General features: G+C 35.9%; 1 protein-coding gene across 4 annotated transcripts in view; it reads left to right on the top strand.

Annotated features, from left to right (window-relative positions):
- ARHGAP21 (Rho GTPase activating protein 21) overlaps positions 1 to 12,779 on the top strand; it is a 111,948-nt gene that overhangs the window by 60,701 nt on the left and 38,468 nt on the right. For all 4 annotated transcript variants that reach the window (XM_039380158.1, XM_027751740.2, XM_027751738.2 and 1 more), the window contains 3 exons: positions 1,079 to 1,171; positions 5,007 to 5,085; positions 10,472 to 10,526. In XM_039380158.1, coding sequence (XP_039236092.1) covers positions 1,079 to 1,171; positions 5,007 to 5,085; positions 10,472 to 10,526 — 227 coding nt within the window. The remainder of the gene's footprint in view (positions 1 to 1,078; positions 1,172 to 5,006; positions 5,086 to 10,471; positions 10,527 to 12,779) is intronic.

Below are 12,779 nucleotides of genomic sequence, written 5' to 3'. Positions count from 1 at the left end.
GCCAAGCTTACTTTCATGCCATGTCAGTTCCCCAGGCTGTGGCTCATCACGTAGTCTCCAAAGGTGGCGTTTCCTTAGCTTAGAGTGTGGAAAACAAAGGTAGTAACTGGTGATGGGAGTTGGGAGGGACTGGGCTGTTCAAGCCAGCACTGGCACTGTAAGGGCGTGTGGATCTGGCTGTGACCTTCCAGGTTCTGCCCCCGGTTCTGTGAGCGCTTCAGTTTGGACCTTGTAGGGGTGTCAGGAGACACTGATAACACACTAGAACAAATTTAGGTTGAGTGCAATTTTCTGTCAGACTGGAAATAATTTATTTAGGAGGGGTGGGAGAGTCTTGCATGTTTGCGTTTTTGCAGGTTTTGGTTTGGTTTTGGTTTTTTTTAGCTCACTGGTATAAAAATTATATAAGTGCAGCTGTGTAAATGCTGTAAAATGACTTATTCCAGCTATGTGGAGATGTAGCGCAGCACCACTATTTTAGCCTGCAGTATAACTGTGGAGTTTTTTGTTTGTGGTGTTTGTTTGTTTGTTTTACTGCACACACCCCCACCTTCCGCCCATCTTGATATTCAGAAACAGTGGCTGCTTAACTAAGAATTTACTCAGCTTTGGTTACTACATGTGTGTAAAAGAACAAGGTACCTGTGTTTCTAGAAGCATAGAAATTAAGTGTGTATTGAGAAAGCAAGAAGATACAGGTGTACATGGTTTCTAATTACTGTAGATTAACTTCCACGTTGTGTAATTATGGGTATGTACAGCATGTCCGGACATTATAATTTACTTGGAATGATGTATTGCTTTTTGAACTCTGATAAATCTTCAAGAAAACTTTCTACTTCATCTTGGAGCATCTGAAAAACACTGTTAGAAAATCAGTGTTACAGTTCCATGAGGACTGTAATCAATGTTATGTTTTTTCCTTCTAAAGAAAGATTTAAAAATTTCATTTTTTAGCTTACATTATCATTTCTTACTCTATAGGTCTGTATGAATAGGATTATGTCCCAAAATATTCTTAGAGTAAAAACATTAAGGCAGTATAATGAAATGCTATTAAATATTCTTTCATCCTCAGGAAAACAAAGAAACAGACTGGAACCAATGGATACCATATTCGTTAAACAAGTTAAAGAGGGTGGACCTGCTTTTGAAGCTGGACTGTGCACAGGTACTGTTCTTTTGTGACATCAATAGCATGTTTGTGTACATGATGTAAAATATTTGTGATTTAAGTTTCTACATATAGTTCTATCTTCCATTTAAACCTTGTTCTTTCCTTCACAAGCTTGAAATCTCTCTTTCAAATTGTCCTCAAGGATTTTTCATCTTGAAAGCACTGTGATGTTTATTAAGGCATTACAGTCTTAGTGTTTTTGGTTTATTATCTTAAAACTGGTAAGAATAAGTATATGTTAAGATGTGTGAACAGAAGGAGAAAAGGGAGGAAAATAACTCCTGTGAGCTCCTATTTCTTTTGCTTTGTGACAAATTGATAACCGGAAAACATTCAGGTTTATGTGTTTTAAATTGTTCTATTCTACCTCCTTTAAATTCAATAGGAACAGTCCAAGTCTATTTCTTCTTAGAAAATTCTGCTCAGTTGTTCATTTAATCAAACTGGAGAGCAGAAACCATGGGGGTTTTTTTTGTGCAGTGTGTTGCACCTTTACTTAAGTTTCAAAGGAAAAAGTTGTGTTAGAGTGGAAAGTCTTCCGGGTGATAAAAAGATCAGTTACACAGATGAATACCACTACAAACACAGGTTTCTTAAAAGTACAGCGAAACTTACAGTCTACAAAAGGTTTGTACATGTATCAATAATGGGATGTTGATATTTTCCTTCGGAAACAGTCACGCCACCTGTATTTGACTGGAATAGAATTAACTTGTATGGTCTTCCTAAAGAAATACAAAGTTTCTAGGATGATCAGTTTAAAACCAGTACCAGATCCTACTTGTGCAGTGTAAATTGTGGTTATTTTAAACTTCTGCTTAAGTAGTTATTCAGGGAAGGGCTACTTTGGTGTTGTTTGATGATATTATATAAAGAAATGTTTTGGCTTGATAAAACGCAGCATATGTTGTAGTTGTACAGAGGAGCCACGTTAATTTCTGCTCTGTTCAGTGTTTGCCAAATTGAGAGAGATGAAATCTGTAGAGATTATTTTATTTTTAGTCATAGAAGAGATTTTTAGGAGCCTAGAATAAAGAAGATAAAATAAATGAGAAAATACGTTTTTTAGTTACTAGAATATTCTTCTTAAACACACCCCTGATAGCAGTTATATCTAATTAGGTCATGCCAATATTTCTTGTTTACAAGTTTTAGGGCAAAATATATGACTATGTCTCTGTCTTGAAATTATATTATAAAACACTCAGGGAATGATCAGCCAGGTAGATTGCTTAACCTCTGATACAGACACCATATAACTTTCTTAATTTGTGAAATCAGTTATATTTTTTTTCCTAGTATAAATTGGCACTATTTTGTGATCAAAAAGAAAAGAAAATACTTGAAAATTGAGTAGGAGTTACATTTGTCAATTCTTATTTAGTTGCTGCAGGGTCCTTTGTAATACTGAAAGTCTCAACATAAGCTTCATTACCCAGAATGAATGAGCTCTCTTTCAGGAGCTTACCTGGCTGCTATTCACCAGAAAACTTGGAATATTCTTGCTAATTTCAGCAATAGGTTACAATATCTTAAATGTGAGACAACCTGTTCTGAATATTTTTAAATAATCCTGTAAAATCATCTTTGTTAGAGATAGAAAGAAAATACTTCCTGTATTTAACCTCTGAGGCATTTCATGAAAAAAATAGCATCTCTGAGTTCCAAGCATAAATGTTAGAAATATTGAAATACAAACAGCCAAAAGAGATGCACATTTCCCGTGTCTTGATTTTCATGCTGTCATTTTTATATATGCAAAACTATAAAGAACTAAAATGTGTGTAGAAAGGGAGATGGTTTAAGTGCATTCAGAGTAATTTCTGGTTTGATCAAGGGTATTTAATGAGCCACCAGACTGATGGAGAGCTATTAGATAAAGCCTTCAGGCACTGACCTTCCCCTTTATATGTCCCTGAAGTGGAGCAAAGTTGTATTTTGCAGTTGTCTGTGCTCACATCATTTGTGTGAGAGTTCCACAGCACGTCCCACCAGGGTTGCTTGGTGGGTCCATTGGATGCATGTTTCACGTAGACTCGTTTCACTGCTGTGTATGATCTTGTCTGCTTCTTTGAAAAATAAAAGCTGCACAGGTCTAGATAAGATGGTATGACCTATTTTAAAGATATTCCTAGTTATAGTTCTTAGGGGGAACACAGAGTAAAGATCCACATCTGTGGGAATGTTCTTAAGCAGCCTGGAAAAAAGCTAATTCAAGTTCCAGAGAAGGATCTGGTGTATTCTGAGGAAGTCTTGCGATACAACCTAGTAGGACAGGGCTCAGAGCTTGTAAATGAAAATATTTTTTGGCATAAATTATAGCATTCCTTCTTCCTGCAGCTTTTTGAAAGGATTTATTTTGGAGTGATTCTGTGATTTCAAAATTAGCTTTTGTCTCCGTGGATAGTCCAGTTTCTCAGCCTGATTGCATAACCTGTTTGTGTGTGCAACAGTGGGATAGGGTTTGCCATCCATCACAGGTGCCTATCAGACATGTGGGTTGCTAGCAGCCGTTAAATGTTGCCACCAAGCTTTCTTTCATCACTTAAGAAGCAAGAGACACAACTTAAAAGAGTTCTTTCAGGTGAGGAAAAAGGCAGTAACCAGTGAATTAAAGGGAATATGTAAACTTTTATAAAGTTGAAAATATCCCACCAGTTTATTTACATTACATTAATATTGTGAGTGCAGACCAAATTAAAATGTCAGAAGATTCATGTAGTTTGTAAATGCATAGGGTCTGTAAAGGGAACCTCCACAGAGCACAAGCACTTAAAGCGTTATTTTCTCCAAGTCAGGCCGAGTATTTAGAGTGAACAGCTTTTTCCTTGCTTTAATTTGATCTTGCCAACAACATGAAAAGGGCTTTCAGTTTCTAAAGCAATGTTAAAAAAGCCATTCTCTCTGGCTTACTTTACATGGGTCCTTTCTTTCAGCTCTCTTTTTCTCCAGCAGCTTTCCAAAGCTCCTTACCTAGCTTTAGACCAGTTTCTCCTCATTAGTAAATTCAAGATAAGTTTCTGCTCTTCGGATCAGAGATGACTTTCAATATTTAGTCAAAGGAATGGGATATGTTTTTCATCAAAAGCTACAAATAGTTCTACACAATGGATTTGAGAGTTAATTTATGAGAGTATATGAAGCTCTTAATGAGGAAGGTGCAACAAACTATCTGGAGAAACCTTACAAAAGTGATATTAGATCTAAAGATTGAACTGTATGGATAAGAATAACCCATTACAGTTGTCCAAGGCACACTGAACACAGTAATGTCTTGGAAACAGCCCCGATTATTCTGAGGAAGGAGGAAATTGTAGCTTTCACAAGATCTGGTTTTTATTTCTAATAAGGAAGAAGTACAAAATTGCAGTATTTGCTGTTATTAAAGGAAAGTTATACGTTTGGGTTGATTTTGAGGTTAAGTGCTGGCATGAAATGTCTTGTAATTCGCTTAGGAATCAGGCAGAATTGTTGGTATATGTTACCATCCATCAACAGCTTTGTTTTGAAGATGAGATACCTAAGTGAACCTCTGGTATAGCTTACACCTGCCTGTAGTTTTCTTTCTGTGACTTTCTACATGATTCATTTGGAAGCTTAGGGTAAGATACACATCTGAATGTGTTCTGAGAAAAGAGTAGAAATTTGATGTCCTGTATAGGTTACATGTAGTTGTGCTGTGCATCTTTTCTTTTTTTTTATTGTTAAGGAAGACTAACCTTGAATTTATATTGGTGTTCTTGATTATTATGGGGTACAGAAGTACAAAATAACTGTTAAAAAAATGTCTAGACAAATTAATTTCAGTTATAACTTGTTCCCTTTCCAGGTGACAGAATTATAAAAGTCAATGGGGAAAGTGTTATTGGGAAGACATATTCTCAAGTCATTGCTTTAATACAGAACAGGTAAGATACTAGTATTTCATTATGTGCCACACTTTTTGCATACTAAGCAGGAAATGCCCATTTGTGGGGGTTTTGAAATGTCATTGTATTTTTAAAGTTTCCTTAATACACAGTTTTACTATTTCTTTTTTCATGTATTTGGTGAATGCTGAGAAGGTTTTGAGAATAGGTTTGCTGAATTTGTACCACAGTCCTTTTATGTCAGCACTCGTCCCTTGTTAGCAAGTAACACTGAGTGTTATAGAGGAAGGTTGAACCTCGAATAGACAGAGTAGATATACATACACCACGTGTATATGTGTCAACTGAAAATCAAGAAAATCTACCTTACATATGAGATCTAATAACTCAAGATCAGCATATTTGGTAATGGAAAAATTTTATGCTAGTGCACACCTCCAAAATATCTTGGCTATCCTCTGTTTTGCAGCAAATTATGAACCTTGCAGATTTGAGGAAATGCTAATATTTACTGCTCCTGTAAACTGTAAACTCACTAGAGCTTGTGAAATCATGTCCATGCACAAGTCTGGATACTCGTTTTTGTGTCTCGTCTGCCTCCATTTTTAGTTTTCTTGGTGTCAGTTTCTGTTCTATAGCAACAAGTTTCCAATATAATAATGAGTTATGTGCAAAAAAGATGTATTATGATCAGCATGAAAGAATGTGATGGGTAAGGTAGACTGAAACATGTTTTATGTCATTAATAATGTCTATACAGGAGCTGAAAAGATGGAATCTTTTTTTTGTCCTTCACTGGAGATAACATTAGCCATGTATCGTTTCTTTATTTTGTATTTATGCAGGTTGTACACCACTGTTGTACAATAGTGTATACCCAAGATATTACATGCCCAACCATGTGCATCAGCCAATTCACTCTCTTAATCCAAGAAAGAAAGAGACCAACCACATCTGTGTGGTCCGTGATTCTTCAGTGAACTCTGGGTGTGCCCATCAGTAAAGTTTTATTTTCAACCCCGTGAGTGTAGTTAGGGAATGATTCTGTAGAATTCAACCCCTGCCCACTGTGGATAAACCAGGGACACCTGAACAAGGCCTTGTCAGTGATTATCTAGTGCAACCAGGAATGGTCTCTGCTGCATCTGTCCCCCTGATTTCCATGAGTGCAGAGAGGATGAAGGGATGCTATTGTTAGTTACAAGAGGAGAACAGTTTGTTTTCTGAAGCCAGATGTGTACATCACAGAAGATTGTAACAAAAGGTCATGTGTATCCTCGAGCATTTTATATAGAAAATACAACCACTAGGAAGTCTTCAGCTGAACCTCTTGGTATAAACAGATGATTATTCATTCTGATCCATAAAGAGAGCTCAGACTGCAGACCAGGTGTACCTTTCTTGTGGCTTACAGGCAGTACTTCTCATGTGACTGAAGAATCAACTCTCTCATTCTTTGCTTCAAAACAGTATTTTGGAGCTCGGAGCAGTTTATTTGGCACATAAGTATTTTATTTCTTACGCTACCATTTCATGGCAAATAGAATTTTATTATGGTGTGTGCTTCTTGCTTTAGCATGCTGCTCTTGCATCAGCATTGCCATCTTGGGTTAGGCTGATGGTCTGTGATGTCATTATCCTCTCTGATAATATCCAGCAGAGATTTCTTAGGAGAAGTCTATGGAAACAGTGAAATATAGAGTGGTCAGATGATACCAACTCAGAAAATACCATACGCATTCCCAGAAATCCTTGGTTTAGGAAGTTGCTGAACTACAGGTTTTATCTACGTTGTTTGATTTAATAGTTGATAGGTTGGTCTTGCACAAATTTGCTGTTGAATGTACTTAAATTCTTCATTTAAAAACAGTGACAGTGACACAGTTCTTGATGTGTTTTGTGTCTTAGCTGATCTTTCATCAAGCACACCTTGGCTTCTTAGTAGGCTTTGTGCAAGCAACTTGCTGAAAGGCCTTTTGAAAGGTTGTCAGTTGAAATCTCCTTTATTCATGACTAAATACAGTTTCCTTCATAGTCTCAGTAGGCTGTGTGTTGGTTTTCTAGATACTTTAATTGCTGTATTTTTAATTATTGTTTTTAATTACTCATTCAAACATATTGATGACTGTAAATGCTTATTCTTTTGTCATTTTTCTTGTCATCTTCAGTGTAGTTTTTAAGGATACAACACATTTTATAGTCTCTCTTTAGAAAGAAGAGTTCCCCTCCCCTCCTTCACTGTTCAGCTGTTTGCAATGAAACTCAGTTTGGACTTACAGATTTTTATAGATTCCTCCAGTGGCTCCATTTTCATAGCTGCTCATTATTTTTCTAGAAAGTTTTTCAATTGTAGCTGTTTGTCTTCATTATATAATGCTGCAGACATCAGAACTTAGCTGCCTTAGATGAAATGATACTCATATCTTCCAGTGGGACTTACAGATGCGATATAATTCAGCCGTGCTTTGTATGGTTCCCAGAAAAGTTTCAGGCTGTGTCTAGAATGTTTTCTATTTTGCTCTGCTTGGAGATGGCAGAGCTAAACTTACACTGATTATTTCCGCTGGAAGATGAAAGACACACCTCAAAAGAGTTGCTACAGTAACTACACAATTAATCCCAAGAACACTTTCAAGTCTTTTTCCTGCTCTTTACCAACAGTTCTTACTTTGGTCCATTAAGAATTTATTCTTATCTGTTTACAGACATATTCAACGTGGCGATCTGTTGATTACTAATGTAACTCTAAATTATTTCTAGTTCTGAATAAAACAAAAAACAGATTCTGATTTGCAACTTCTTTTTTCCCCACCTTTTTTTTCTTAAACTGTGGGGAATTTGAATGACTGTCTGTTCCACTTGTTGCTCTTTGCAAATTCTTCTTGAAAGCATTGGGATTACTCAGAAATGTGCAGAGTTCAGCTACTGAGTCATTAATACAAAATGATGCATCAGAAGGGTGGTATTTATGATTAGTGCTTTAGTTTGATGACTCTGGGTCAATACATTTAAATTTGGCTCTTAGAACGTGTAGTGAAAGAAATTTGAATGATAGCTATCTCAGAATTCTCAGTACTGTGCCTAGTATTTCAGTGTAAACTACCATCTAATGTGTGGTGGTTCTTATCAACACTTTCTAGTTCATAATTTGCATGTATATTGTACAGTACAGTACACCAAAAAAGTCTTCCTTAATACTTTTTGTTTCTGACATGAGAATTGAAAAACATGCTGAGAGAACATCACAAAATATAAAGTAGGAAGGTGCAAATTGTCTCCAGAAAGTTCTTCAGGCAAACTGGAATAGAGTAGTTAAGTAGTTATTGGAATGACATTTAAAACATTGTTCCTGAATGGAACTCTTTTCTCTTTTGGGTGGCTACTAAAAAAGCTGTTAACAGTGTGAGTGGAAATAGATTTAATCACTTTCTTAAAAAATATAAATTGAGAGGGAACACGGAACATGTCTGAATGAGTATGATTCTTTCTGTCTCAAATTATGTATCTTTATAGAAAAAGCACTTTAAGAGGACCAATGTTATTTATCATATTTTTAACATCCAAAGTCTTCATTGTGCAAGTAAGCATTGATTATTTTCAGTTGCTTAATAGGATGTATACGTACATGCTATCCACACATAGAAACGAAGTCTGAACGATTCTTTAGAAATGCCTCCAGCTGTGGTATCTGTTTCATATTCTTTTTTTCTTGTACAGCTGATAGATAGTTTAAAATCCATACAAAGGAGCTTAGATAAAAGTCACATCATGATGACACTACTTTTAAAGAATAATTTTAAATAGTTCCACTGTTTATGCATTCAGTCAAAATGGGAAATGCTATTGTAAATGTACATAAAGTCAATACTCTCTTGTTTCTTAAAATTCAGTATTTTAAAAAATCTTAAGACTTTTGAAGACTCATTTTTTCATAGATGTGTGTAGACTTAAAAAGAAAAACTTAAATCACTGCTGATATTTGGTTTTAAAACTAAAGTAATTTATGCTTCTTGGAGAACACTTTTCTCCAGAATGAATAATGGTTTAAGAAGATTGTGAAACCAAATACCCTTACTCTGCTATTTTGGAATGCAGCCTTGTGTCTGCGGTTGCTAAAAAATGGAAAAGGAACCACAAAATAAAAACATTCTTCATATAAGGAAGCATAATAAATCACACATTACATGTTTGAGATGATGACTTTCTTTTCTGCAGAAATAAGAAACTGAGGTCCTTCTCGGTGCTTTCATAGGATGCTCAGTGTGCCCCGAAGTTGGGGCCAGTCTTTGTGCTGGTTTTATCTTTTCTCAGCTAGTGTGTTGTACTTACAGATAAGTGAATTTCTAGTCTGACATACTCAGTTAGGTTGTATGCCTTTTTTTTCTTATGCTGGTACTGGTCAGTTTTTTTAAATACCCTCTTTTTTTTTTCTTCTGACATGTAATGTGTGATTTCTAAATAACGGTCCTAGAATGTTCATTTTCTGTTTTTCCAGCCTAGGTATAATAGACTGTACATTAGTCTTTTGTAGCCCTTCTCCTGTTCCCCTTTACATTTAATGAATGTGAACACATTATTCCTTTATCTCAGATGAGAGAATGAATTCAGCTATTTCGTATCCCATGTTACAAGCACATACTTCTCTCTTGCTTGTAAAAATACTTTTTTCTGGTAGATGCTGACTGTGGGTTTCACTGTTTTAAAATACTTGATTCTGGATAACTGGTACATTTAGTGTCCTGATTTTGCCTATGTTTGAGTCACATTGATTGAACTGTCTGGATTCCTGGACCTTTATGCTGCTGCTGCTTTTGGTTTCAGCAATTCTGACCGACAAATGCAGCACTTATAAATAGCAAGTGTTTTTCATCCATATTTCAGATGTCATCTGGATGACTAAATGTATTTAAGCTGATTCTGCCAGGAGGTGATTGGAGTGGAAAGGTGTAAGTCAGTGCTTGCCTTGGTATTGCTCCACTTTTCACATGATGTGGTGGTTATGACTTCTCCCTAGCAATTTTAGAGAGTGCTGAGGCTTAATTTTAAATGGAAGAAGGAGAGAAGTTTTACCTCGTATTCACAAATTTGTCACATTGTTTTGTCTTAGAAGCTCCAAATGAGTAGTATACCTTAGGACTTCAGGGAGAAAAAAAACCTGCCAAACCCAGTGTGTTGGCTCAGTAAACTGGTTTTGCTGAGAACACAGGTGTGTTCTTGCATCAGATTTCTGTTCTACTCTGACTTGCTAAGACTCTAATAGAAATCAGTGTTTATTTCTCTTGTGTAAAGTATTTGTCAGAATAGCTGAGTTGGAATTTTTGAATAGTTGTGATCTATCCAAGTTAATGGATCATCTTTGTAACAAAAATTGAAAATCTTCTCCAAAAGTTCATGTGTGATGTATTTTTTTTTCTATTTGTTTCAGTGACAGCATATTGGAACTTAGTGTTATGCCAAAAGACGAGGACATCCTTCAATTGGTATGTTTATGAAGCTTCTATTCAGAGAGTTTATTGACTAAATAAAAATGTGCTGTTGTTGGTTACAAAGTCTTTGGACTCCACTATCACCAAATAATTAGAGTTAGCATTTATCTCTTTGTCACTCTTTAGATATTTTCCTACCTCCTTACCATGCCTGAAATTTCAGAGGAATTCAGATATAGGAAATACCATCTTCACGTGATATTTCTACCATGTTAAAAAAAAATATGTTTTTATTATAATTTGGATGAATTTCCTTATGTTAGAATTTATGAACAGGATTGCTTCCTTTAACCAGGTTGTCTAATTCTAAATAATTTGAATTAAAAAACTAGCATATGACGCTTAAAATTTGCTTTCGTTAATGACTCGCTATTTGTCAGTGGTTTTCCAGGAAAGAAGCAAGGTGATAAATGTGCTGAAGGTTATTACCAACTTTTTAAAATTGTGACTGCTGTAAATGTGTTGTTACACTAGTGCCTATATACCCTCGATTTGAACTGAGGTCCTGCACATACAGTGAGATAATTCATCTCCCATTTAGTGTCTCTAAGTCCAAAAGAGCCTTGAATAATACATGATGTTGCATATTGTGAAAATTAGAAAAATACCTAGTGTACTGTTATGCTCTAGTTTATTTTTAATTGGAAGCAGAGGAAAGGAGAAGATGACAAGCAGGGTGGAATTTTTGGTTAGTAGTTGGAAAAGTGTATTTTCTAATCCACACAGAAATAGTAAGAATTGACTTTAAGAAAAACTGTGGGTTGCAGTAGCTGTGGGTAAGAAAAAAAGCAAGAAACTTTGTTTTGAGTTGGAGATAGAGATTAGTACAGGAACTCAACCATTTAGGCCAACAAGCCAAGGTTATTAGAATAGAAGTGATATTTTGAGAACATTTGATAAAGAAATATTTCAGTAATCCAGCACCGAAGATGTTGGGGGCAGGGTGTGAGTTCGGTTTGCATGAATCAGTGGGAGGGGAAAGCTGTGGGTGTTGGGACTTTTTTTGTTGTTCTTTTTTTAAAAAAAATTTTTTTTCTTCCTTTTTTTTTATTGGAACTGTGAATGTGTAGAAATGCAAGAATAGTGCTAACATTTAAATTATGGAACCTTTGTATTTGTCTGGGCGACAAGGTCTTAGGCATATCTTCCCTCTGCTGATGAAACATGAAGTGCAACGTTCAGGTGAAGTAGAGATGAAAAGCAGTTGATTGGATATAACTTGTTATATCAACAAGTGAGGTAGTGGGGCCAGAGGAAGGAAAAAAGACAATTGTTACTTTTGGGTTAGAAAAGGATATTGACAAAAATAAAAAAAGGTCGTTCACCTGGAGGAGATGGAGGGATAAAGAAAAGAGAAAAAATATCTACCTGTGGAAGTTTTAGGAAAAGAAGGGATATGTCTGTGGGAATAATTTTCAGGTGTCATTATAAAAAAGTTCCTTTTGAGTTGTAAGATGTGACAGAGTTGTGAATTTTGTGTATAAGGCTCCTCTGTTGAAGATAGAAAGGGGATTAGGTTTGAGAGATGAAGTAATGATTTTGCAGAAAATGGTTTGCGTTGCCTCTGTGGTGTGCATGAGTTCCTTCTGACAGTTGTTTGCTGTTTGGGTGAGTTGGTATGTGGTCATGATACAGGAGGAGTTCCTGTTTGCTAAGATGCATTTGTTTGGGTAAAAGTGAACTTCCCTTGAGGAGTTTCAGTTCCACATAGGATCTGCCAGAGAAAGCCAAGAAGAGAGGTGTTTTCTGTGGTCCTCAAGACTGAGTGTTGAGTGTACTTAGGCCTATTGGAAAAGACTTCTGATAGCTGCAGTTTGTTCACTCTGTCCTGTCGTGGACTACTTTAGTAGATATGTTTTCAAGTGTCAATCTTTGATGGCAGAGTTGCAATTTATGAAGATTCATAAAAATGAATCGCATCTCACAACAGAGACCGTCAGTTATGGCCTGTAGTTTTCTGTCTTTTAGCCCACCACAAAGGAGGAAAAATCTTAGCACTTCTAAAATAAAAATCAGCAGACTTTTGAGACTGCTCAAGTGAGTGCATCACTGTAACTTCAGTAAAGTGAAAAATCTGTGCAGTTCCTCTGAAGAGAGTTAGGATGTACAGTTCTCATTACAAGATTTGGTGAAGAGCTTTGCTCTACTCGAATCTGAACATGTTTAAAATACTTTCAACGTAACAACATAGAATGTTACTCCTTTCACTTCTGTGAAAAGACAGTAAATTTTTATTTCCAGCTGAGA

Source organism: Pipra filicauda, unplaced genomic scaffold (genome assembly GCF_003945595.2).
Source record: "Pipra filicauda isolate LSUMZ 115617 unplaced genomic scaffold, ASM394559v2 scaffold187_size1440530_pilon, whole genome shotgun sequence".
Taxonomy (NCBI): domain Eukaryota; kingdom Metazoa; phylum Chordata; class Aves; order Passeriformes; family Pipridae; genus Pipra; species Pipra filicauda.
This window is presented reverse-complemented; position numbering and strand designations above follow the sequence as displayed.